Genomic DNA, 25,959 nt, shown 5'->3' with positions numbered 1-25,959 from the left:
CTACCATAACTGAGAGACTCCACAAAAATCTATTGACAATTTCAAGTTGTTAATATTAGAACAAAATACAATTATCATTATGGATAGCTACACATTGATAGGTAATACATATCCAATAATGAAGACACAGCATTTTAAACGGCCATTACAAAGTTATATGCTTCACTTGCTATTTCATTGATTTGTTATTCTGGTTTAGTTCTTAGTTATGTATGAGTCCTGAACGGGGTTTCTCTATTTCTCTCTGTATTGGCAAAGGACTAAGACATGTTTGAATGTTCTTTCTCCTCAAAAAGGTAGGGGTTGTTTTTTTTTTTCTAAAGGGAAACAATTATCTAACCTTTCAAATGCAGAGTCTGAAATATCAGTTTGAGTGAGATCCAAATATTCCAAGTTGGGGCAAAGCTCCAAGATCTGTCTAACCTGGAAAAGGAAAGCAGAACAATCAGCAAAGATACAAGCCAATAAGGCTGCACACAGTATCAAGAGACAACATACAAATAAACATTCTCTTGAATTGCAACTCATTTTCACTGCCCAGGTGTTTTAAACTCTGGCACATCAGTTATTAGTTAGAGGCTGCATAGTCACAATTATGAAGTACCAGTTTCAAATTACACACCATTTTGCTAGATGCTGCAGAACTGTAAGCCAATACTAATGTCTTCACTGAGGAGCCTACATGTGGGAGGACATTATGAATTAAGCCATGAAGTAAACGTTTTTCCATTTGTGCTATATTAATGGCAAGTGAAACTTCAGCTGCTTCTTCTGCAAAATAAAACCAAAGAGAAAGACTTAAAATATGCTTTGAGTCATTTGGAATTCATATTGCCACCTTATATCAAACAAATTATGCTTAAAAAGGCATAGATCTCAGAAAATACCTTACATCAAAACTGCATCTGAATTCTAGCTCATGTACTACGTAAGCATCAACTTTAAATATTGTCTGCTTGTCTTCCCGACGGTCCTTAGTTTAACTCTAACGGCAATTAAAAACAGAAAGAGTCTTATCAGAATGTTATCATTAAAAGACTCGAAGAAATATTTACTAGATTATGTACTGCTCAGGGCCATCTGGGGCAGCTGTTTCCACCAACTTGCTTGATACATTGAAATACTATCTCATAGAGCATTTCATGTCCTGGGATATAACAGCTTAAGACAAATTTTAAATTAAAACTAGAATACATTAGGACATAAGATGATTAATCCAAACTTCCTGAAGAGATGAAGCCTAGCTTTTACCTCCTTACTAACTCCAGGCGCATCCCCATTGTTCTTCTTCTACCTGCACTCAGGTTTGCTCTCTCCTAGATGAATTAATTCAGCTCATTAAAACCAGCTGCTTGCTTCTCCCTCCCCTCACCCCCCACTCCCCTTTTTTTTCCTACACAGCTGGGAGTCAGGATGAGATGAAGATGAGGAAGAGCACTCCTTTCAGGAACAATAAGTAGTTGCCAGGCAAAACTTCATTAAGTTCTTTTTTACTGGATAGGTCTACTTGGCTTAGTAAGCGTGTAATCTAGACAGAATATAAGTAGTATTGCATTTGTCTTATTTTAATGTACTGGAATCAAATATGAAAAAAATTGTATTTTAAACTGTTTTTACAGAAAAGATTCCTTTTTATACATTTATTTTTATAGTTATGTCATCTTCAGGGGAAAAAAATTAAAAAAAAAAAAAAAATCAGTCACCAGAATCAGAAATTACCTACCAGATTCATCTATGTCCGCATCTTCATCCCATTCCTGGAAAGCACGACTTTCATCTTTTCTATTTTTCACCCATTCCTCATCAGGTTCCATCTCAAGATCTGCTGCAGGACCACTATACCAATCACCTATTCATACACACCCCAGCCCCCCCAAAGGAGGAAGGAAAAAGAAAAAAGAAATTAAGACAAACTTCTCATGGCTGCAGAAAACAACTGTGATACATCTCAGTATACTGCAACCTGACCTAAAGATATAAATGATTTTTGCATTCATCAACTAAGGTTGGACTAAACTTTGACATAACTATTATTTGATCTATATTTTAAAGCTTCAAAAGATTCCCAAAACAGTTTCAGTACCATTACAGAACTCACAGACTATTATGCTATTTGTGGGACATGCCTATATTCCTTATTTTCTTAGTAGGGACAAATAGAATTTAAGAAATAACAGAAACTATTATGGAATATTTGGACTGTGTAGATGTTCAAGTTCTTTCTGGTAGATGAATTGGCCATCAGCTTTCAGTATAACCCTTGGTTTAAGACTTTTCTGTTTTCCCTGGAATCTCACACACAGTCAAACAGGATGTATTTTATTAGCCTGTTTTTAGTCATTGCACATGACAACTCCAGGATGAAGAAACCCAAGTTCCACAAGTAGCCTACTTAAAACAGCTATACAATACTCAATTATAACATACATATGACTCAAATCAATAGACAATCATTTTTTAGAACATCTGGATGAACATGACTATCAGCAAAAGCTCCATTGTTTAACTGGTAGGGTACCCCCTCTCCCCAAGGGTTACTGCACAGACATAATTTACTCTGGTTTGGGTATTGTAGTGTTGGTCAGGTCTGCTGCCTCCTTCAGCATAGACATGCTTAAAACAGGTATCTCACTAGCAGGGGAGCCTACTACACCCAAAGCAAGAGCAACCCCTGTTGAGCAGCATCTAAAGGAACAAGGTTCGTTATATGAGCACCACAGTGACAATGACATCCTCATTAATTGTCAGCCAACTGTGAAGTAAAAGGTTTCAGTAACATTCCTCATCTTCTTTAAGCCATCTCTGTAATCTATAAAAAGCCTCAGAAGCCCTCTCAGTATTAAGAAAAAAAGAAAGTTAAAAATTTAACTAAGCTTGTAGTTTTATATTCTTTTTATATTCTCTGGCAGTAACTCTTATTTGAGAAGCTTCCACCCAGTTTAGAGCACGAACAATTGTAGTAGTGTAGACAGCATGTCACAAGACTAGCTTCCTGTTATGCCAAAAGCAGGTTTAAGAATAAGTCATTTTAAGCAGTTGACAATTATCTTTTTTGCATAGCACTGAATTATCGAGACAACTAGGTTATAAATAAAAATTTAGTAATCTGAACTCTGAAACCTCTCCTCTCCACTCAGTCTTTTGCAGCTCAGTGACCAATCTATTATGTTAAGTAAGATTTATCCAATCAAAAAGATTGAGACCCAAAAGTCATTTAACTCCTTTCTGCTTTGTACAGATTTTAGAAGCCATTAAGATTCTTCTGGTACAGCCAGAAAGAAGTTTTTAGCTTTAATGTATCTCAAAACTTAAGTTACATATTCTTACCTTTCTCTCAAAAAAATCTTACAAAGACACATAAAATACAGCTCAAACAGCACAGATGGACTCTTTTTTTCTCAAATACATTGACATGGCAGCAACTGTGAAGCCTGCAATGCCATACTCCAGTGGTTGTTTAATACTCACATTAATACAGACAAATACAAATGGAAATATTTATAGCTATAAATATACTCTGATGACTTGTAACTGGCCTCATTGGAATACAGACTATTTTGTCTATTTGAACAGGTAGTTTTGCAAAGGTTACACTTCTCAATAGGAAATTTTAATTAACGGGAGCGTTTGAGGAACAGAAGTTATAACAAACCACTTAGTCCTCACTGCAATAGAAATTGTTGAAGTAAAAAGTCTAAAGAATCAATACCAAAACTAACATTCATATAGTTTTCTTGGAAGTTTGAATATAAAAAGAATAAATTGTGAGGAAATGTTAGAGCTCCATTTGTTTTAAAACCTCCATTCTGCAGTTAGATCTGAGTCACAAGACAGACCTCTCAGAAGAGAGCATACTATCAGGAACGAACATATATATAAAAAATATATATTTTATATATCTATATAATATATAAATATGTTATATGTTAATAGTCTATATATTATATTATAAGTTGTATCATATTAATGTAATTAACTTATTCATAATAATGATATAATTATATAAAATATATAGTATTTCTATAAATTATTTCTACCTAGTAGCCTAATGAAATAAAAATATTACTGATAGAGGTGCAACAGCAGCATTTATAATTCAAACCCCCTTAGATTCTTAGATCATAATTAAGATGTTGTATTAGTGAATGTACTTGTTAGTATACATACAAGAAAACAAACCTCAGTAAAACTAACCAACAGTTTATATAAAAGAGCTACTCATAAGTCACAACCAAGATAAATTTTAGTTTCTTAATTATACAAGATGGATGTATATTTTGGTGATTTTTAGCATTTAACCAAGTTTCAGGGCACTGTCCGTGCCAGAAGGGTCCCTTCTGGCACACTCAGCTATCAGGGTTACTTGTACGTGACAGCCTATGCTAAACCATTCTCTTCTGTAGAGTCAGGAATCCTTATGATTAACATGCTTTTGAAGGAAGAATTAAATCTAACTTACCTCTGGCCCAGCGAACAGGGTAAAGATGTTTCCAGAGAGATCCAGTTTTAGCCAACTGTGACCACTCAGGGCTTACTTGACTGCACTGACATAACTCTTGGGGGTTAAGATAACTGAAAATGGTCAGCATTACTTCAGGAGGAAGATTAGTAATATTTGTGGTGTGCCCTGTTACTTCGGTTTCTGAAATATAGAAAGTGTGTGTTAAGTGAAGCACATCCTCATAGCTTTACATTAGCAACAGTGGAACTCACATTTTGACTAGGGCAATGAAAAAAACAGTGCCCAAAAAAATTTTAAACAATTGTTTGACAAAAGAGTTGGGGGAAAAAAAAAAAGTATCACTTTGGCTTTAAAAAGCTTTCACTGCAATACCACCTTAAACAAACAAACAAAAAAATCACCTCAGTATTCTGTTTGACATTTTCTCAACTAGCTAGTTTTTTCCAACCCTGACCCCCCACAGGTCCAAAAAAGCCCTGGACAAAAGTAAACTGCTTCTACTCACTCAACCACAGCAAAATGAAAGCAGTATCTGCTATAAATGAAATTCTTAAAAAAAAAAAAAAAGCGCCTTATGTCATAGATGATATATATACCTGCTTTGCCACATTCCCAGGAAATAGTACTAGCACACAGAATCCACCAGCTGGGACCACTCTCACCAAAAGTGCTCAGCCTCTTGACTGGGCCACAGCAAGAAGTCCATGCTTAACTCTTTGCAGCTGTCTCATTTTAGTTCTAGCTTTAATTGCAAGCCTAGACAATTAATTTTAACTTCTGAATGGTAACAAGCCATTCAGGTTGGAAGGTAATACTAAATATTAGGTTAGAGACTAAAATTTGACCATTGTAATACTTCAATGGACAGCAGTAGGAACCATCTCCAACACATCTCCCTTATCACCATAGTACAGAGTGAGCTGAAAACTATACAAAATAAAAAATTCAGGGCTTTAGTTAGTGGGTTTTTTGCTGTTTCAAGAGAATTTTTAAGGCTTTGCTTAAGGACAGTTTACTTGAGGGAAAAAAAAGATTTCTAAAATAGTTTTCAGGAGCCCTTAGAAATAGCAGGTTTCACGAATTAGTGGGGATTTACTTTTAAAGGGAGGACACAAAGTACCTAAGATTTTACAGTGAGACAAGGATCAGATTTCTTTTTGCAAAGAACCTTCAAAAGTAAGCATAATGTAAACTTTACCCTTTGATAATCTATGGCTACTTCAAAAAAATGTAATTACAGTTTCACTTGATGAATCAATATATTCATACACCTGGCAAGTTGCTGCAAGTAAACTACAGATTTTTGCAGTAAAATGCAGTTAAAACTGCACAGGACTGCAAGCTGTGTTATTTTCTTCCATTTTTAAAAAAATAGACGCAGGACACATACTTCCCTCTCCTAAAGTCTAGAACACAACCACTGCGGAATTACTACTGCTATTCCAGCTAGACTTAACAGCAAGTAATGCCATAAGGCTACTTCTGTCACATTCATCTGTTCAGATTCAATAGTATTTCACACCATGGACCATGATCTTTTCTGAAGGCTTCACCTGGAGGGCAGAAAATGACCAGTTCAGTAGTTCAGAGAAGTAAAGTTTCATGAAAAAAAAATCTGATTACCAAGTAGTTTTTCTAATGAGAGCACCACATCTTATTAACACCACAAAATCAGTTCATGAGGGCTTGCTCTACTTATCAGTATCACACTCCAGTATTACACTTGTGTTACATTAATTCCCCTTCTTTGGGACATCAATTCTTCTTTGTTAGTTCAGAGTGAAAACTAAACACAGACAACAGGCTGCTTCAACAGTCATAAAACAAGCCTGAAGTACACTTCCGTAGTTATCCGTTTGTTCTGAAGTTTCATCAGCAAAGGTAGTTACAGATGAACACAAATTAAATATCCACTTTCAGAACACACGTCTCATCTGACCTACTCACACGCTGCACAGATTCACTCCCTTGCATCACTCCACACACAGAGTTTCTTCCTTTCTGATTCCTGAGAGGACCAGGGAAGTTAGGTAGTGGAGTTGGGAAAGGCAAGTTGCCTTTAATTTGAAATATTGTCAGTTGGCTAACTAGTCTCTGTGTTACTAAACCATCAACAGAAAAGCTTACAAAGTGGTCCTGAAAACCAAGAATTAAATGCAGGGTCTGCAAATACAAAAATATAATTTCAATGGAAGTATGAAATTAGAAGTTTGTTACAATTTCTGCTTGTTTATTATATCAAATATTACCATAGGAGGGAAGGGACAGGAAGAAGGTTGTGAACACGTAAAGAGTGAAGTAATATCTATATTACAACCTGCCAAGAAGCCTGTATCAAACAGTAATGTTCCTTGAACTTGTTTGAAAAAATTCCCATTTTCTAAAAACTATTTTATCTGCCCATACGTAACTTTAGGTATGTCACTGCTATGGCTTTTTAGATAAAAATTACAGTTTGAAAATTACTTTAACTTCAATTAGATGCTTCACCTTGATCTGCCTTCTCGTCCACAGAATACTTAAAGACCTTCTGAAGCTCTTCTGCTTGATTCCACTTACTAAGACCTCTGAATTCTGCAGCCTCCTTCTGTGAGCAGTGTTGTGCAATTACTTTCTTCTTAATATCTTTCAATTCTTCGTAAGTAAAGTATTCCATCAACATTGGCTGAAAAACCTAAAGCAAAGGAAAAAAAAAAAACTCTGGTGCTGACAGAGATAGTTGATAATGCTACGCAGACCTAGGAACACAGAATTTCCTGTTTCAAATTCTCTCCAAGTAAAACATGTCATACTTGGACAGGACCAAGTTTTGAGTTCCAACCCTCTGCTTGCCAGTGGTTCACTGCATAGTCTCAGGCAAGCTGTTTAACTGCTCTCCCCAACAGAAAAGGGAAGTGATTAAAGTTGCTTAAACTATATAATGTATTGAGGTACTCACATGAAAGACAAAGTGGCAAGGAAGAAAAACATTAAAAAAGATTTCTCTTGGACAGACTTCGGAAGATTTACTCTCTCCAGAAGATGCTTCCCAGTTTTTGGATACCCATAAATCATCAGACTGGCAGTACTAGTCTATGCTTCAAATTAGGTCAGAGGCTGTTTGGGAGTGTCAGTTTGAGTCATGAAGCACTGGTTTACAGGACTTCTCTTTATACTTCAAGTTTTGCTAGACATCCCCTTAAATAACTACCTGCTGCAAACAAATCCCAGCCCCAGTGGGCTTGTTATCAATTTTTTAAAGGACCAGAATTTCATCACAAATTTTCACTGTTTCAGAATGTGTCACTTCACAGTCAGAGAACAGAACAATGACACCACAGTCCTGAATGCAAACTGGCATAGTAATAAAAACAGAGGATTGTGAAAAAAATGAACCTCTGAGCCCTGTGTCTCTATTCAGTCATTCCAAAACCCAAGGAAGGTCAGCCTAACATTTGAGGAAAATTTTTTTACTTACCTCCTCTTCCTCTTTCATATGAGGAAGAAAATCCCTGGTAAAGGCTTCCAATCTCTCCTTTAGCTGTTTCGCATAGTTTAGCTGTTCATATTCATTCTGAGAAGAAAGGAAAGATTTAACTATTATCTAATCTTGTCCATTCATTCAAGCGTTGAACCGTTAAATAAACCAGTATTTCAAGGTAAACCCTTATTTTGTCTTCCCCATACATGCAGCATGTTTGCTCTATTTTGTGGTAAGAATGCGCCCACTTAAAAAGTTTCATGACAACTTGACAGACTGTACTGGCCTGTAACTAGACAGAACAAAGTATTCCTTTCCTGCCCAATTCCAATTTATTTTGTTATCAGATATGAATTAACTTGTCTAATCACATTTTTACTTTGGATCAAAGACTGAAGTCTGCCAATCTACAGTCTCACCCAAAGTTCAAAGTAGTAACAGACTAATCTAAGTATCTGCATGTTTTGCATAAGAATTATTCTAGGATACAGCAGTTCCACTTCATCTTTTAACTGCATACATTTTACATTAGTTAATCTACAATTCTAGCTTCCAAATTACAATCAGCATTTGTAGTCACACATGGTCTATAGATATTTACTTTGGAAATGGAAAGAACTCTTAAATAAAGATATAACTGACTTTTAAATGTTAAAGTTACACCAACGTCATCAATCAATTTGTTAAGATTGTTCTCTATGCCAGTAATAAGCTGGTTATGAAGCCTGCCCAGTAATTGCAACATACCGAAGTTTCTCATAGCTCTTACAGTAAATGATGTAAGTTTTTCTTTTCAAACTTCCAGAACATCAAGAAACCCTGACTAGCAGAGGAAAAAAAGCTTAAGCCATCAGTTTAAACTAACCACTCTCAAAAAAAGTTAAACAGTTAACGTATCTAGTTTTTCCACGCGTAAGAAGTCAAGTAACAAAATAACACTAGCATCCTATCAGAGAAGGTATAACACAAAGCCAAGTGCTAACTTTCCCCTCTCCTTAACTTTCCTTAACTTCCCATGTCATTAATGTGAAGAACTTCAGACAATTTTAAGGTTTGATATGCACAGGGGAAAAAAAAATATTTCCAGGATTCCCAGGTCAAGAACAGCCTTTGATAGTAAAATGGAATCAATCAACTGTATATTTCATATTTTTCTCACTGAAAATATGGACCATGCGTACTAGAAATGTAGTATGTGACGTCAAATTATTACTGGAGACTATAGTTCTTAGAGTGCAGGAAGAGGGAGTTGAGTTGGGTACACCAGAGGAAAGACACAGCAGAATTCAAGCAGGGTTCTATTGGAAAATAATTTAACAGCTTTAAGTCATGAGGAAGCCAGCTGGAGAAATAACATTTAGAGTTTCTTGAGGACTGGAACATTAACAGCATTACTGAGCAACAGATTACTGGAAGGAGTACATGACTCACTAACAATAAAACAATGCCTTTTTTTTTTTTTTTTAAATCTGGTAATCATCCCCATTTGTGACAACAATACAATGCTATGTGCCACAAAAAAGGATACTTGGGGTTTCCTAACAAACTAATAAAAATCATTATTTCTATAGTCAGAAACTGTTTTGACCAATTAGCAGAGCAGTCTTTGTATTTGACACTTCCATGTTGTCTCTCCAAAACACCTCCAGTTATGCAGCGATGGACTTCTGTCACAAAATACACCTCTGAAAAGAATTTTTACTAGAAATTTGGTAACTGTGATGAATGGTAAAAGAATTTGTGTTTTGGAATGGAAAGTTTTCACTACTGTATCAAGAAACCACAAATGCTTCTTCTTCCTCCTTAGCTTATTTGTAGAGAATATTAAGAAAAGTTGAGGCAAACTAGTATGTAATCACAGCATGTTCTCCTTTGGACACAAGTCTTTCTTACAGTCTACCTACCTTTACATTCTTTAACCCTTTCTCAAAGAGGCTAAGCATCTCAGAGAGTTTGTTGTCCGAGTGCACATTGTACACTGTCCGGCTACGTTGCTGAAGTAAACCAATGATACACTCATTTTCAATCTGCTCATGCATTTTAAATTCCTTGAACGTGGCATAAAGGGACTGCAGAAGAGCCCGAAAATCATTGTTGTTGGAGAAGTTGGTCTTGGAAAGCTGGAAGAAAGAAAAGCTCATAAGAAAAATCAATGAAAACCACATCAAGGTCAAGTTAATTCCTTAGAACAGGTATTAGCTTTGGTTATTCATTGCTCCCATAACATAAAAGCTGAAAAACTTCGGTTTTATAAAGAAAACTGGCAAAAATAAAAACTGAATTTGCAATTCAAGCAACTCATTTAAGACATAAAAATTAGAGAGTAATGAATGCTTTCCATTTCAATCTTCAAGCGCAGTAGATAAAAATCAAGATTCAAGTGCACAGATAGGAATACACAAACTAGTCTTCTATTTGAAAAGTAACTTTCCCATAATTTATCTAATTGGTGCATTATAATGTAATTTAATACAACTTCTTCCAGAAATGGGCAGAATTAACATTGGCATTTGAATAATACAGATTAACAAACACTTCTATAATATCCCTATGAATACAACTTTTAAAATTATTCACATAATTTGTAATTATTTTAACCTTCACGGCTGACTTGCCATTTGATTTTTGTTAACAGGAGCTGACACAAATTCTATATGAAAACCTTAAACTGGTTTTAAAACTTTCAAAAATTCATTATGCATCGTCATTTCATGTATATGTTTCCTCCTACAGTTCATTAAAACAGTAAGCCATTCACACCTGATTTCTGTCAACTCCCCAAAATACGTTAATGGAGCAGTTTTACTACAATGTTGTGCTTTGAGAACAAGGTTTAAGTAAACTAAGGGATTTAATTGCACAATTCTCTGATTTCCAGCGGCAACTATGTAACTGCTTTTCCCATCACAGACTCTGAATTTTAAAAAATGAAGCTATAAATTTTAGAAGTATTACAAAGAACTAATGTTAATGTAAGTACAGAAGTTTAGCAAACCATAACATATGCAATAATGTACACTGTAAAGAAAAGCGTGTTACATTTAATCAGAAAAACTCTGAAGGCAACCATCTCATTCCACATGAATGAGCAGCACTTAAGAAAACAGGAAAGTAGTACCATAACTTTTTAAAGGAAGATCATCCTTGAGAGAACAATGCAGTTACAGTATTAGCTTTAAGACAACAGGAAAAATCAAAGTTGTATTTAAGCAACATAAACCAATCTTGTGAAACACTGAGATAAACAAATGTAGAAAGATTTCCTGGTAGAAATCAATGCAACCTCCCCAGCCCAGCAGGGAACTGAAAGGCTTAGCCACTTTCCTAGACCTCTATTTATTCCTCACTAAGAAGCCATTATCATAGGCCCCTGAGCCTACCTTCAGGAATGTAGTATCCACAAGGAACGCTGAGTCCTTCCAAGTGCATACAAGCTATACTAGCTGTTGGAAAAGGTTTCCAATGGACCGAGAACGAAGAAATCAAGACAGCACACAGTTCTATGTAACACAGTAGTGCTGTTTTTATGTGCACAGAGTCACCATTACCAATGATACGTTTTAAAACTACGTTTTCCTTTGGTGAATGTAGAAAAACAGTATTTTTTCCATTCTTATGTTTTATTCCATGTGCAGCTTCAAGAATCATAGCCTACAGCAGCATACAAGAGCAAGCATTCTAAAAATAAAAATATTTTCATTTAATTCAGAAAACAAGCCACTGGAGTATTCAGAAGAGTTTTACTTACAGGTTCTGGAATCTAAGAGTTTTACTAGAAATGGGAATCTGAAGCATACGTGTCCATACATAATACATAAATCAAAACCAACCATAAATTGAGATATCTAAAACTGCTATCATTTAAAAAAAAAACAAACCCAAATGCACTTATTCATTCTGACACTGCATTGCTACTTCCTGGCAACCACTAGCAATGCAACTGAAACACACTGGACATCTGCCAAGTACTTACGCAACTCCAAGTCAGCTGCGCCTACTGTACGTTACATGCTCTACATACGAACAAAATGAGTGGCATTGTGGAAAAACATATTTACTTAGCCTCAGCAGAGATAGAAAATAGGGCAAAATTACAGGTTTTTTTTTCCCCCCACCCCAGTACCTTTTAGACCAACTACTGACAGGTCAGAAAAAAATTCATGTTTGTGATGCACTGCGTTAGGATTTGAGGCACGCAGTGTTACGTACATATCACAATCGGGAAAAGATCTTGGCTCCAAGACCATTTCCATCCCATGCTAAACTCAGAGAATGCAATATACAGAGCAGTGGTAGCAGATGAAACTACAGGCTAGACTTTCCACACTGAAAAGCAGAAGTCTGGACAAGCACAGGAGATGGGTGCAGAAATACCTCTTCATGATAGTTTGCTCACCTTCAGCCATTTGTGATCCAGACCTCAGTAACGGTGAAGTCTGATTTCTAATGTAGCATTTCTCTTGATCAAGGACTGTCTCAAAATTGTTCATTCTACCCATAAGGATCTACAAAGTCAGTCCCGAAAGACCCTTTTCCCCCAAGAATCCCATTTGCTCCCAAATGCTTGGCATTTTGATTGGCATAAAAATGTCAACATAGCTGCTTAAGCATTTAACAGGAAGGTTAGACAAAACTATTGTATTTTGCTGCTGGGTTAAAAAGAAAGAAACAAACAAACAAACTCACAAAATTGGTTCCGATACAAAATAGCACCTTCTCATCCTCTTGACTCCAAATCGTTTCAGGACTCAAACTTCTGTTGAGCCTACCTATTACCACCCACAAATCTGGGAATACAGAATCCATTTGTGCATTCAATTTAAGAATTCCTCTTACAATTTTATTGTTATAGAAGCCACTGTAACATGAAATGCGTGCATAGTCACGTCTGCTACTGAGGCTTCCAGCAGATATCCAAGAGATTAGCAACTATGGAGAAGATATTGAAGTTTAATGACTGTACTTGAATCAGCAATCTGTACGTTAAAAGGTCAGCTGAAGCTGAGGAAAACTGCCTTTTCAGAGGACAGGTAGCCTAGCAACAAAGTCACTTGGTCAGATCGGTAATTTCATTACCACAACTGATGAAGTCTTATGATGGGAGACCAAGACTATTAACAGGCAGCAGCTGCTCCACTCCACTTTTCACCAACTCTACACAAGGAAAACTAGTGCAGGAGTTTAGTAGGGCAAAAACAAAAGCACCATCCCCCAACGTCAGATGGAGAATCCCAAGAAAATGGCAAGGGGGAAGAAATGGATTGTATTAAAGATTTTTGCTGACTGGTCAAAACTAAAAAGCACAACACATATGTGATCCCTGAGCAGGCTTACAACACACCACTCTAAACCGATTATCACAGCTACAGCTGTTAGAGATACCTGGGAGCTTTCCGGACTTCCAAAGACATTGTATTTAAACAACTGTAAGTTACAGCACAACGGGTTTTCTGTTTGGAACACAAACTCAAATTGAGGAGAGGCACCACAAGAGAAACAGTCGTGGTGCCTCCTGTGGTGCCAGCAGTGAAGTAAAGCACAAGGTCACAAAATGTACCAAATCTATTCCAAGTAACAGCATGACAAGGGGATAGCCATGCTACCCTAAGACTGCTGTTCACCTCTAAAGTTCTTCATACTTAAGTGGTCAATTTAGGGGTTTTACAGTATACAATACTTAAAATAAAGACTGAAATAAAAATTGGGAGTACTGATTTTTCATCAGGGTTGAAAGCAACGCATAAACTAGTATTAGAATTATTAAGAAGTAGATCTTAGAAATTTTCTACTTTTAATTCAAGATCAGGTAATTCAATCCTTCCTTTGCAGGAAAAAGTAGTAACTCTGAATTAAGAAATCACTGGATGGACATCTTTTTTTAAACCTTAAATTATGCAACTGAAGAATACCTATGCTTGAAAAAAAATCTTTGTAGCTCAATCATGTACCAGTTTTAAGTGAGTGCCCAACTCCACTGGACTATATAGAGACATTAACAGGGTCAAGATCAATGTACAGAGATGTAGCAAACATTACTGTAAGCTATTATTTCATTTTTGTGCTTTAAGAAGATTACAATACCAGCAAGATTAACAGTAACTGCTATTTATACAGTCCTTCATGTTCATGATGCTCAACTAAAGGTAAATCTACATTCAACTCTTGCATCTTCTTTGTAGCTTTAGTGCTTTCAGGAAAAAAAATTAAAAACCTTCCATCAGATGAAGACAGAGATATTTTTATCCAAACTGTTGTGAAATAAGAAAGCTCAAGACTGATAATTAAAATCACCAAAGCACAGTATTACTTGGTTTCTAGAAATGTTTTATATATGTGCCAATATGGAAAATGGTCTTCCTAGAAGAAGAACATTTTCCAGAAATATTCCTTTATAGTGAGTAAATTGAAATACTTATAATATGTATGCCAAAAATACATTTAATGAGTGGAAAGGTTTGCTTCTTCCTTAAAAATATCCAAGCATACTATTAACTGGCAAGGAGAAAGCAGCAAACAGGAATAAAGAAGTACTGCTCCTCTTACCAGACTAGCACAGCAGTAAGCGAAGTCTATGCAGTGTGCTAACTTCCCAGTTACAAGTATCTCTCTACTCCCAGCTACAAGCTAGAAAACAACAAAAATATGGGGAAAGAACAGGAAAGGGAAAATTGATTTCTTCCACTCTGCCAAATTTCACAAATTTAAAACAAAATAATTACTCAAGGTTAAAGAAGTTAAAAGTAGCTACACATTCACAAACTTTTTTACTTCAAATGGGTGTTTCCCCACCAGTACCTCTAACTTCTCAACAACAACTAACCCTAAAAATTCAGTCTGGAATCTAAAAAAATTGAAGGCAATTTTTCTTCCTTTTCATGTAATATCACAAGTAACATTTTCAATAGGTCATTCCTATACATTCTGCTTTCCATGTGTAACCACTGTGCTCACTAAGACCTATACAAGCAGCTGATGGCCACTGGAGGTGAAATATAGTATTCCTGATGATCAATGCAGACTAGATTTCTACCACTGATCAACTCAGCAGACTTAAAACTCACAAAAAAAAATAATCATCTTCATTATGGGGCTGACAGACCACTTTGATTAAAAAAAAAACCACAAAACTTTAAATAGAGTAGTACTGGGGGAAAAAAGGCAACATGGCATTACTAGTCAGCTACAACTTTCCACTCATACATTTTTTAGGTATTATCACTTCACATATGCAATAGCACTAAAATTCAAAGGACAGGAGCTTGGACTCTGCAGAAATACTATCACAATTTTATGAGCAGGAAAATGGAGGGACAAAGACCATAACAAGGTGTGCCTGTGTCAACACCAAGAGCATGCGGTTTCATGTTATACTTAATCTGCTGTAAATTAGGGGGTGGGAATGAAGGAGGAAACACCCAGAAGCAGCAGCCCTGCCCCTGCTTCCAGCTGTACATTCCTCCTGCTTCCTGGAATATGCTCTAGCAATTATGCAGCTGCAAGTTGAACCCATTTAGTGTACTGATCCAGGAAGAAGTTGTGCCTTTTCAAGTGGGTTCATTTTTCACCTGGTCAGTACACTAGTCTGACAGACAGCTTGCAGTGACACCCAGTTACGTGCAATGTCTTACTTAGGAATCCACAACAAGAAGTTCAGTTTATATTGTCCCCATGGAAGAATTATAGTGCCAAGATAGCCTAGCAAAAAGGATGACTGTCCTCTCAGTGTCACCTGCTCCATGGCTTATCTTTACGTAGAAGTATACAATGTGAACAGTAAGAGAATTGGCTGAACTGCTTCATGCTCCAGACGTTTGGATGTATGAAGCCAGGGGAGTAATACAGGTTTGCTACCCTGGGTGCTTTTCTTGGCTGTGGGTCAACCCAAAAATAATAGTAAAGCAGGCAAGACAGGATCTGGCAGAACTCAACAAGAAATCCAAAACTTTCAAATGCCCCTCTGTCGTCTTCTCTGTATAATCCTGTCCTCTATGTGATCTCTTCTGAAGATTAACTAACATCTTGAAATAGCCTTTCAAAAAGAAAAGAAAAAAAAACCAAACAACAAACACTATATTAACTCAAAGATTAAGGCAGACAAAATTATTTTGTTTTTCAAAGACCGCAGGCAACAGGGCAGGTAAACTCTTGTATTTTGAAAGGCTAAGGTCAAACTGATAAATGCCAAGCATAACAGCACAGTGGAGGTAGAAACAAACTGCTGTATTTTCATTTTCATTGGGGTCTTTCATATCACACTCTTGTACTACATTCGATTTTGTCTAACGAACACCTGTAGATCAGCTTTTAAATCATGAAGGGTTTTTCACATATTTAAATCTCTCTACAAAGATATATAAATAACAACATGGGACTGACTGCACCAAGATTTTCATTGATGTAATTGCTGTAAGCATCAGACCCCCTTGGGGACTACAGCAGAAAGCACGGCTCGGCAAGCACTGGTAAAATCAGCTGAGCCTCCTCCACTGTGTGATTCCCACAAGTAGAAGACTACCAGGAATGAAGGGACACAGGCTGTTACTACGTCTGCAGAGAAGAACCAACAAAATATTCTTCTTTAATGTAGTAAGGACATGAAAGAAAAGGGCCTCAGATGGAAGCACGATGAACAATTGCAATGATGCTGTTATTTAGGTATCTCTGTCACAGCATTTCTCATGCACATTCTAGATACTGTAGAAGGCTTCTTTCCCATCTTATATCCTTACACAGATAGACTGCTGCTAAGACCCGGACTTTTGGCCTTCTATCAGGACATATGTAAAGTCCCAAGAGTGAAATAACAGGGCTTCAAGGCTCCTCTCCACTCTCCCATTGCAGTAACTCACAAATTGCAAACACAGCAAAAACACCTTTGCCCCTCCGCAGCAGTCTCGCTGCCATTTCCTAACACAGTGAAAGGTGGGCACTGGAAAAATTCACCACTCCAGCTAAATCCACCTTGGGCACTAACTGCAAAAACAAATAAAAAGCCAAAACTCTCAAGTATTACAACTTACACTCTATTTAACCAGTTAAAGCATATCCTAGGATAGCTGCATAAAACCTGCACGAAGACTGATACACACTAATTACAGTCTCTAGCTTTTTAAAAGGCATAATTTTTTTTTTTTTGGTGCCACAGAGTAGGAGAAAATAAATTGTTGTTGTTCAAAGCAGAGAAGGGCAAAGGTGGGTTATTACTGCTCTGCAGAGCGGGCTAGAAGAAAAGACAAAAGATCAGAGCAACATGCAAAGGGTGAACAGAAAACTTTTTTCCTACAATTCAGAGTAAAAATAGGTGCTAAACAATTACTTGGGGGGAAAAAAAAAACGCTTCTGCATCTGGCATAAGAAAATACCCTCAGTTTTTTCTTATGAAGGCAAAAAAGACAAAAGGGCAAAGCATCTGAGAGGTAAGAAAAAATAGGTGTTTTGGTAGACAAAAGAGAAAAAAAAGAGAAATGGTGAGAAGGTTTGAAGGGGCAACAAGAGCTAAAAGCATTCTGAAAAAAGAAGTGAAATTGCTACGCAGATCTGAAGAACTTGAACTCGAAACGTGTTTTATCACTGTTGTTCCCCATTTCAGACCCCCTTTGGCACTTTAATTAAAACGTATTTGCTTTAAAATGTAGATATTTAAAACACATTCTCATTTCCAGATTCATCTCCAAAATATTTTTCTGCATAAAAAATTAATTCAAAGGTGTTATTTCCCAATAGGTAGAGCAAGAAGTTACTGAACCATTCAGCAGCCAGAAGCTAAGACTGAAAGACAACTGGTGGAGTCTCTGATGAAATACTCAGAGGCATGGACAGCAAATTGCTCACCTGTCTCTAGATGCTAACGCCGAGGTTTAGTTTCCTGGTTTCGGCTGGGATAGAATTAATTTTCTTCCTAATAGCTGGCATAGTGCCATATTTTGTATTTAGTATGAGAATAATGTTGATAACATTGATGGTTTTAGTGTTGCTAAGTAGTTGTAGTGCTTATACTCGGTCAAGGACTTTCCAGCTCCCCATGCTCTGCAAGCGGGGAGAGGCACAAGAAGCTGGGAGAGGGCACAGCCAGGCCAGCTGACCCAGCCTGGCCAAAAGGATATTCCCTACCATGCTCCAAAATGTCATGCTCCGTATATAAATTGGAGTTGGCCAGGGGGTGGGAATCACTGCTCGGGGCAGGCTATCAATCACCAGGTGGTGAGCGATTGCTGCATTGCGCATCACTTGTTTTTGTATATTCCTTTACCAGTATTAGTATTATTTCCTCTTTTGTTACTGTCCTATTAAACAGTTTTTATCTCGGCCCATGATTTTTTTTCCCCGATTCTCTCCCCTATCCTACCTAAGGGAGGTGAGGCAAGTGAGCGGCTGCATGGTGCTTAGTTGCCAGCTGTGGCTAAACCAAAAGACATGTGCTGCCTGTAGTGACAGCGTAGCCCACCATTTGCAGCCTTACTAACACTAAGCATCCTAAGCAACTGTTTATTTGTTCTAAACATTGGTGAAGGCAAGTGCTCAATGCTACAGAATGTTAATTGGTAATAACCAAATACTATGAATTTCCAAATCAACACACACATATTTGAAGCAGCAGTGGAAAATGAACGTCAGTGTACCAAAATACTGAAAAGGGATTTCAAAAGTAGAATGAAAACTTTACCAACATTTGTTGATTAGAAACAGAAAGATACTTATCTTCATGGAACGGTCGTTTTCTGTTCTCAAGGTCATCAAGCAAAAAATACTTGACTTTGAAATAGAAAGTCAGAACATCTAATTTTTCAGATTTCTGACCCCCTTGCTGCCACAAAAAGTGGAATTGTAATGTGTTCACCCAATTACCTGCCCCGTGCTTTACAACATCAATTCAACTTAATTCAGAAGTATTTTTCACTCATAAAATGGTTCATCTGCAATATCCTTATTGTAAGAATATCACAAATTTAACACATGAAAACAATTCATTCTTTTCACAGAGGACAAAGCTTGCAAGGGAGAGAAACAACTGAAGCACAATAGGCAGCTACTGAAATAGACACAAAGGTGAGAGAGAAATGCAAGTTATCAAAAGAAACCATTATTAGGAAATAAAGAAAGGAACTTGTTAGCTATATAGAATTTTTGAAAAGAATCCTACAAAAATAACCAAGAACTGGAGGTAAGTAGGACAGAATAGCATTTAAGCTTCAAAAGAGAACAGAGGACACAGAAAAACAGCACGGAAGTCTATATATACTTAGATAAAATAAGAGGGATACTTTAAGTCAACTATTTAACAGGAAAGGCAGAGACGACAGCAAAATTAAATGTCTTCTGTACTCAAGTCTTCATAAGGAAGTTAATTAAGAAAAGTATTTATGGCAATTTTTAACAAGGAGTCAGAAGTATAGGCTAGTAAAGAAGAATACTAGTTAAATATTTATACAAGTTCAATGCATCCAAGTCAGCAGAACATGACAAAATTGATGCAAATTTCCTGGAAGAACTAGCCAAAGTAATTGCTGAACCATTAAAATAATTGCAGAGATCTTTTGTAGAAATGTGAGATCACAGAATACTGAAGTTAGGCAAACAGAAGAACCTTAGGTGTTTTCGATGAAACACCCGAAGGTTTCACAATAAAGCTGACCCATTAAAGAAGCTGTTTACTTCTGCTATGGTTAGTCCTGTTCCCTCCTCCCATACTGTCAAACCTGGTTCTGGAGCTTGCTTGACCTCTTTGTGAGCCAGTTTTACTGAATCACCTTTCACTTCAGTGCACTAGATGAACCAGCTGCTAATCAAGGGGCAAGACAAACACAGTGGATATCATCAACAATTAACCCTTCCAGCAGCAGCTAGTTGCTACATCCACTCAGTCACAGTATGAAGTTTCATGCTAGTTTTAGGAGGCAGACAGAAAGACATGGGAACAAGTTATCAATCACCAATAACTGCATTACAGCATTTAGAGCATGACTATTTTTCCTAGTCCTTTTCCTAAAGCAGCCTAAATTTGCTGGGTAATTCGGTAACACAGAGATTTGAAAACATACTCTTCAGCTGCAGTAACTCCACAAGACAGCAGGAAGTTTGAAATTCCATTACAGCAATACCAGGTGTCTTATCTCTGGGGAAGATCCAGCCAAAATTTAATTGCAGGGTGCATCTAGACCAGAGTCTGCTACTTGACTAACCCTGATCTTGAAGGGAATGAAGTAACAACCGGCCAGCACAGATTTGTTTAAAAAAAAAGAATCTGATTTCTTTTTGATAAGATAGCCAAACTACTTCCTAGGAAGATGATACATGTTACAGATTATGATTTCTCTAATGTTTTTGATACTGTTTTGCCTTACAGCAAACCAATACAGTCTACAGGAAATCACAGGGTACCTCAAGCACTTGCAAATAGTGCTCTCAAGCCATAGCTACCAATGTTTTCAGCCAAACCACAATGGTATTTTCAATACATGATCAGTTGAAATCTGTGCTGTCTCACGACAGATACGACACTTTCAGCCACAGCTGGGAAAGCAGGAAAGCTGGTAATACATGAGTGGCACGTTTTCGAGTGCAGGAAACACAAGATCATAACGTGACAACAGAAACAGTCCCTACTGGACAACAACATGTTGTCTTGGACAAGTGCATACTTCTACATACAGGATAGAAGTCTAATGACAAGTATGAAAGCAAATTTGAGTATCAGTCCTCAGAGAAGCATGAGGTTCTACAGAAGGACAAAGCAAGTATCTTGCTGTTAAAAAACAAAAAAAAAGAGAGATTGCAGAATAACACATCCAAACCAAATCTGCACTACTCAACACCGGTAGTGGCCCATTTTGCACAACAGATTTCAGGAAAACATAGACATAATTAGGCTGAGGTTTCACAGTAGTTTAAGCCAATCTAGTTGCTGGCTGCCACGGTCCCACCCTCTGCCTTGTGTTGGCTTCAGTACTCATCTGACCAGTGCCTGCTGGCAGCACTACATCAGCAGAAAAACTACCCCGCTTCAGGAAAAAGAATGTTTTCTGCCAGTTTAGAGCCTTTGTGAGTCACTTCAAGTGCTGATGGAAGCAAGAAAGGCACACAGGCATAACAGTGGCGATGAGATAGCTTAAACTGTTACAGAACGGCAGCTTAGTCCTGAGAAAAGCAACAAGTACCACACCGAGGTACCGAAAGCATGACCCATATGGTGAAGTAGAATCCATCAGTTTGCTTAGGCCAGAAAACTGACAACTAAGATGGAGGACACAGCTACAATTCGCAAATCAGCACAAGATCTTTCTGAAAATGAAGAACAGTTCACTAGGAGATAGGAAAACAGAATCTGCTCTATTTGTAGCAAAGATGACGTCAGGCATTAGGAAAAGCATTTTAACTATAAGGACTGTCTGCTGTAGCACTCTGCTACCTACAGGGGGGTACACCCTCTGAGGACTTAAAGAGCAGGCAACTGATTTCATAACTTTGTGCGTTTCCTTAAAAAAACAGGATTTTAGCTACTCTTATTATCCAAGTCCAGGGCACTGTGTACAACGCAGGTACAAATGCCATTTAAGAATGCAGCAAATGCATGGTTAGATCTCTGCTAGCAACAGTTAAAGTAGGATAACTTTCTTAAAGCATCAAACACCTTAAATGTCTGATTTACTGTTCTGTCTCACATCAAGTCGTGAAAGAACAAAATAAACTATGTCTCTGTCCTAAAGCATTATTTAAGTACCTACATACTTTACCCATCAATAACATTATAGCTGTTCCCCTGAAAAGCAAAGCACAGATGCACCTATTTCAGTCTCACTAACATTTGGTGGAATTTACTAAATTCAGCCACTAACAGACAGCAACTATATTACAGTGCACAGGAAATATGAGGAACAGCAGGTAATATGTAACTCACAAAACTGAAGTCCCTTCAAGGACAAACCGAATTTATAAAGAGCATGACTTTACAGATTATAATTGCCATGTAAGCAGAACTACAGTCTTATCTAATTACAGCATCTCAATCAAACAAGATGAAAAGTCAAACACAGTCCAGAGGGTTTTCTTCTGATGCAAAGCTAGCATTACTCTAATATGAAGGTCATAGGCCAGGCACAGTCTTCAAGTTCTGAAACAGGGTTAAAGGATGCAAGATGGAATACTTTAAAAAAAAAGCACGACTTATTCATGCTTGCACTTGTTCAAAAGAAAAAGGAAGCAAGCAAACTGCTGTTTAAAAACTTTTAGAAAATGAGAGATTAAAACTACCCAGTTTGCAATGAACATAATCAAATCTGCCAGTTTTTAGAAAAACCAACCATTGCTGCCCAGGCAGTTTTATCAAGTCATGGTAAATTTGGTCAAAACTCTGTGGGAGGCTCAATAAAAGTGACAGAAATGCCTCTCTAGGAACAAAATCCAAACAACTACAATATCTGGAGGTTCAAACAAAACCTGTTCAGCTACTGTCAACAACATGCTAATACTGCTGCTGGGGGCCAAGGGGAGAAGAGTCCCAGGTGTTTGCTTCCCTTCATGTAAAATCCACTCTGTTAAGATATCGTAAATGTTCATGCCACCACAGGATTAAAGTTAACTGCAAACGCACTCACAGATAAAAGGCAAAGTGAAATTACACAAGGTCTCACCTTCTCCGGCTAGACCCCACGCTCAGCCTGTTCAGTTAGCTAACTGTGCAAAAGAACAACTCACATTTTCTCTCGCCGATTAGCAAATTGAACAGGCTCACATGAAGGGATCTCGTGAGCTCCAAGCAGTACAAGGTGGCAAGTGGAAAACAGGGAAAGGAAGCAAGAACTCCTCCATCCTGCTGGCAGCAGCAAGCTATTATACTGTCTCTCATGTAACTTCACCATCTTTTAAAATGTCTGTTAGCCAATCTGGTTCTCAAAACAGCCATTTATGCCCAGAGATGGGATGCACTGCTTCTTTCAGTAAGAGTGCTGGATTTGAAGTATTTGCCTGAAACCCTTCCATTACACTCAAAGCTGCTGCAGCGAAGTTTGCCTTTCAGGTGACACATCAGCCTCAATTACTAACTACCCTGATGCAAGAATAAAAGTTACTTTTGTCCACGAGTAAAGTCATATATACTGAAAATAAAAAACCTACCTAGGGTACCTTTAAGCTACTCACCAACTAAACGCTGCGCATAAAACCGCAGAGACAGCCGCTTGCAGACTGCGAGCGAGCACTATGCACAGCACCGGCTCATTACCAAAAAGCGACGGGGCTCGCTGCCTGCCTCCCTTCCGGGCCCCCACCCGCGGCCCCGCGCCGTAAGGGGGGCAGCCGCTCCGCCGCGGCCGACCGCGCCGCACACGCCCAGTCCCCGGGCCGCAAGCCCCGCGGGGGGAAAGCGCCGGCGCCCCCTTCCCCACGGCCCGGCGAGAGGGAAGGCGGCGGGAAGGCGTGGCCCCCGCGAAGGAGCGCCGCTCCTCCAAGCCGGGGAGCAGGACACCCCGCGGGGGCCGGCGCGCAGCCCGGCAGAGCCGCTGAGGCACGGGAAGCGAGTGGAGCCCCGGCCCGGCCTCAAAGGGACCGAGCGAGGCGCAGAACGCGGCGGGAAAGGTGGCACCACCGGCCCCGCTGCCCGCGGCAGGAAGGGCCGGAGCGCCCAGGAGCTCCGCAGCAGCGGTGAGGAGGAGAAGTTGCCGGCGGGGCCGGAGCGGCGGAGCGCTGACAGCTGCGCACTCCCGAAACCCCCCTCCCACCTCAGGGGAGCGGGGCAGAGGCCGCCCCCACCCGCTACCTTATCACAGTAGAGCCCCACGAGCTGCTTCATCCGCCAGTGCGGCGCCGAGAAGACGTCCACCTCCTCGGGGAAAGGAGCCATGTTCCCCCATAGAGCCCCGGCGCTAACGGCGGCGGTAACATCCGCCCCGCGCATGCGCGGCGGAGAGCGCCCCAGCGCCACGTGACCACAGCCTCCCTGCCGCCCGCCCCGCCGCCGTGCGTATGCGCAGTTGGCCCCGCGCGTTCTCGCGGGCGGCGGAGGGGCCGGGTGGCTGCCCAGGAGGGCGGGGGCCTGCCGCGACGGCCGCTCAGCGGCGGCGGGGCCTGGCTGGCGCCCGGGCCTGGCTGGCGCCCGCTTGGCCCTAGCACAGCGCGGCTGCTCCGCGGTTGTGCGTGGCGACCAGGAGCCGGAGGCCAGGCCTGCAAAATACCGGGGGCGGGGGGAGGCTGGCCAGAGCTGCGGGAGGAGCGCCTGGTGCAGACGGTCTCGGGTCTCCAGGCCCACCCCGTAACGTGGTACGCCGGGGGCACAGCAGTTTTTGTGACTTTAATTAAATCGGAAGGAATTAGAAATTGCATTGTACCTTTATACGAAGTAAGGGAAACTCGCTTCACCCGAATAAACCGAGGCGATGACAAGACGTGCGGAATAAAGAGCGTGTCTGCAGATGAACCGGTGTTAGGGAGGGTGGGTGTGTGACGTGTCCCAAACTGGGCTGCAGCGGGAATCTGTGCCCAACTTTTGGCAGCGTTTGTGCGGGCTAAGCAGAGTTAAATGCGTTTATTCAACAGCCAAGACAAACAAGGAACAAACCAAGGAACACCAGCCTTTCACACTCATCTGCCTGTGCAACGTTTCAAGAGGAAGTAGGAACACTTGGCAGAACTGAGCTTACACATCAGTTTGACAAAACGTGTAACTGTCAGCCAGCATGGCAACACGTAGTAAAACTGTCGACCAGCATGACAATGTGTAGTAAATATCCCAAAAATGTGTTTTCAAACATAAATGCAGCAGACCTTTGTGAGTGAAAACTATTATTGTACAAAACCTATGTTGCAGCTACTAAGCAGATTAAAAGCTAGCTTGTTTATAGATGTAAGCAACTAATTGTAAACAGGTTGAAGTATTTTGAGCAAAGGCACACATACATTTTTAGTCCAGTGTTCCTCAACATGCTTATGCTTGGGAATAAAATTTGAAATCATTGCTGGTAAAAGTAGTAGATGCTGAACTGAGAAGGAGACAGGGTTATCGAGATCAGGCTGTGCACAATAATCTTTTTATCTCTTTATCTAAGGAAATGAGGCTTAAGCAATTACAGTACCGGGTGTTTCCTTTTCCATTCATCCTTTCCACCTCCAAGGACTTTTGAACATGCTGGCCTACTTAATCATATTTGCAAATACGTACAAATCTTGGAAGGTTAAATTCATACAACTTTGGGGAAAAAAAGCAGTAACACAGGAGAGAAGGAAGGCAAAGCACAGGTGTTAAGCAGCTGGCCAGCCAGCACAAGGTTGCATTTACTGCTTGGCTAGTAAGCACGGCTCTGGTTTGGGCTTGGGCGTTTCTTGCGCAGAGAATGTATCACAGCGTACAAGGGAGCGGGGTGAGACTTTGGGTTACTGCTGTAGGTAGAATTATGCACCGAAGACGCAAACCTGAAAGAGACAATGTTGGGTGAAGTTCATTGCTTACAGAGGAGCTTGTTAACATGAGCAGTTCCAAGGTCATATTTCCAGGCCTAAAGCATGAAGTTGTGCGGAATTGGGGTAATTCTGCCAGCAATTCATGCCTGAGTAATAATAGAGATTAATGTTCCCACCTGTTACACCTTCCTTTGCTAGAAGTTACCACTCCCATCTGGTAGAAATAACAAGAGAGAACATGTCGCTTCCTCGTCTTCCAGGGCTTCAGAATATAAACATATGCCGTATTTCATGGTTGTTTTAAGTTAATATTCAGTTTGTGAACTAGAGTATCTCCAGAGCAGATAATGCTGCCAATTTTGCTGACTCTGCTTCATGTGCAATAACCTCTTCTAAGATAGAGGGGCAGAGAGCGAGGGACAGTGATGTGCATCCAGCATGAATTGCCAGAGCTTAGGAGGCAAGATGGACAGACGGTTCGTGGTAGTGAAGTACAGTACTACAAGAGAAAATGCCTAATAATAGGATTAAAATATTGAATTTTTCATGGACGAGTTTAAGGAGAGAATTGGTCGTCTTCTAGAAGAACTTGCATGGAGAGAAGATTTCTGAGAGTAGATTCTTCATTAATGTAATAGAGAAAGACATC

General features: G+C 39.3%; 1 protein-coding gene across 2 annotated transcripts in view; it reads right to left on the bottom strand.

Annotated features, from left to right (window-relative positions):
- Positions 1 to 23,772, bottom strand: part of FBXL5 (F-box and leucine rich repeat protein 5) — a gene marked incomplete at its 5' end in the record, with an annotated part of 37,923 nt that extends 14,151 nt beyond the window's left edge. The window contains 8 exons of one of the 2 annotated variants that reach the window (XM_081999077.1): positions 341 to 423; positions 623 to 771; positions 1,724 to 1,849; positions 4,460 to 4,642; positions 6,953 to 7,136; positions 7,920 to 8,015; positions 9,827 to 10,042; positions 23,674 to 23,772. In XM_081999077.1, coding sequence (XP_081855203.1) covers positions 341 to 423; positions 623 to 771; positions 1,724 to 1,849; positions 4,460 to 4,642; positions 6,953 to 7,136; positions 7,920 to 8,015; positions 9,827 to 10,042; positions 23,674 to 23,757 — 1,121 coding nt within the window. The remainder of the gene's footprint in view (positions 1 to 340; positions 424 to 622; positions 772 to 1,723; positions 1,850 to 4,459; positions 4,643 to 6,952; positions 7,137 to 7,919; positions 8,016 to 9,826; positions 10,043 to 23,673) is intronic. The other variant, XM_081999078.1, reaches the window with a different exon arrangement.
- Positions 23,773 to 25,959: the final 2,187 nt, after the last annotated feature.

This window comes from Phaethon aethereus (assembly GCF_964289735.1).
Source record: "Phaethon aethereus genome assembly, chromosome: 4".
Classification (NCBI taxonomy): Eukaryota; Metazoa; Chordata; class Aves; order Phaethontiformes; family Phaethontidae; genus Phaethon; species Phaethon aethereus.
The sequence above is the reverse complement of the archived record's forward strand: the minus strand, read 5'-3'. Positions and strand labels throughout refer to the sequence as shown.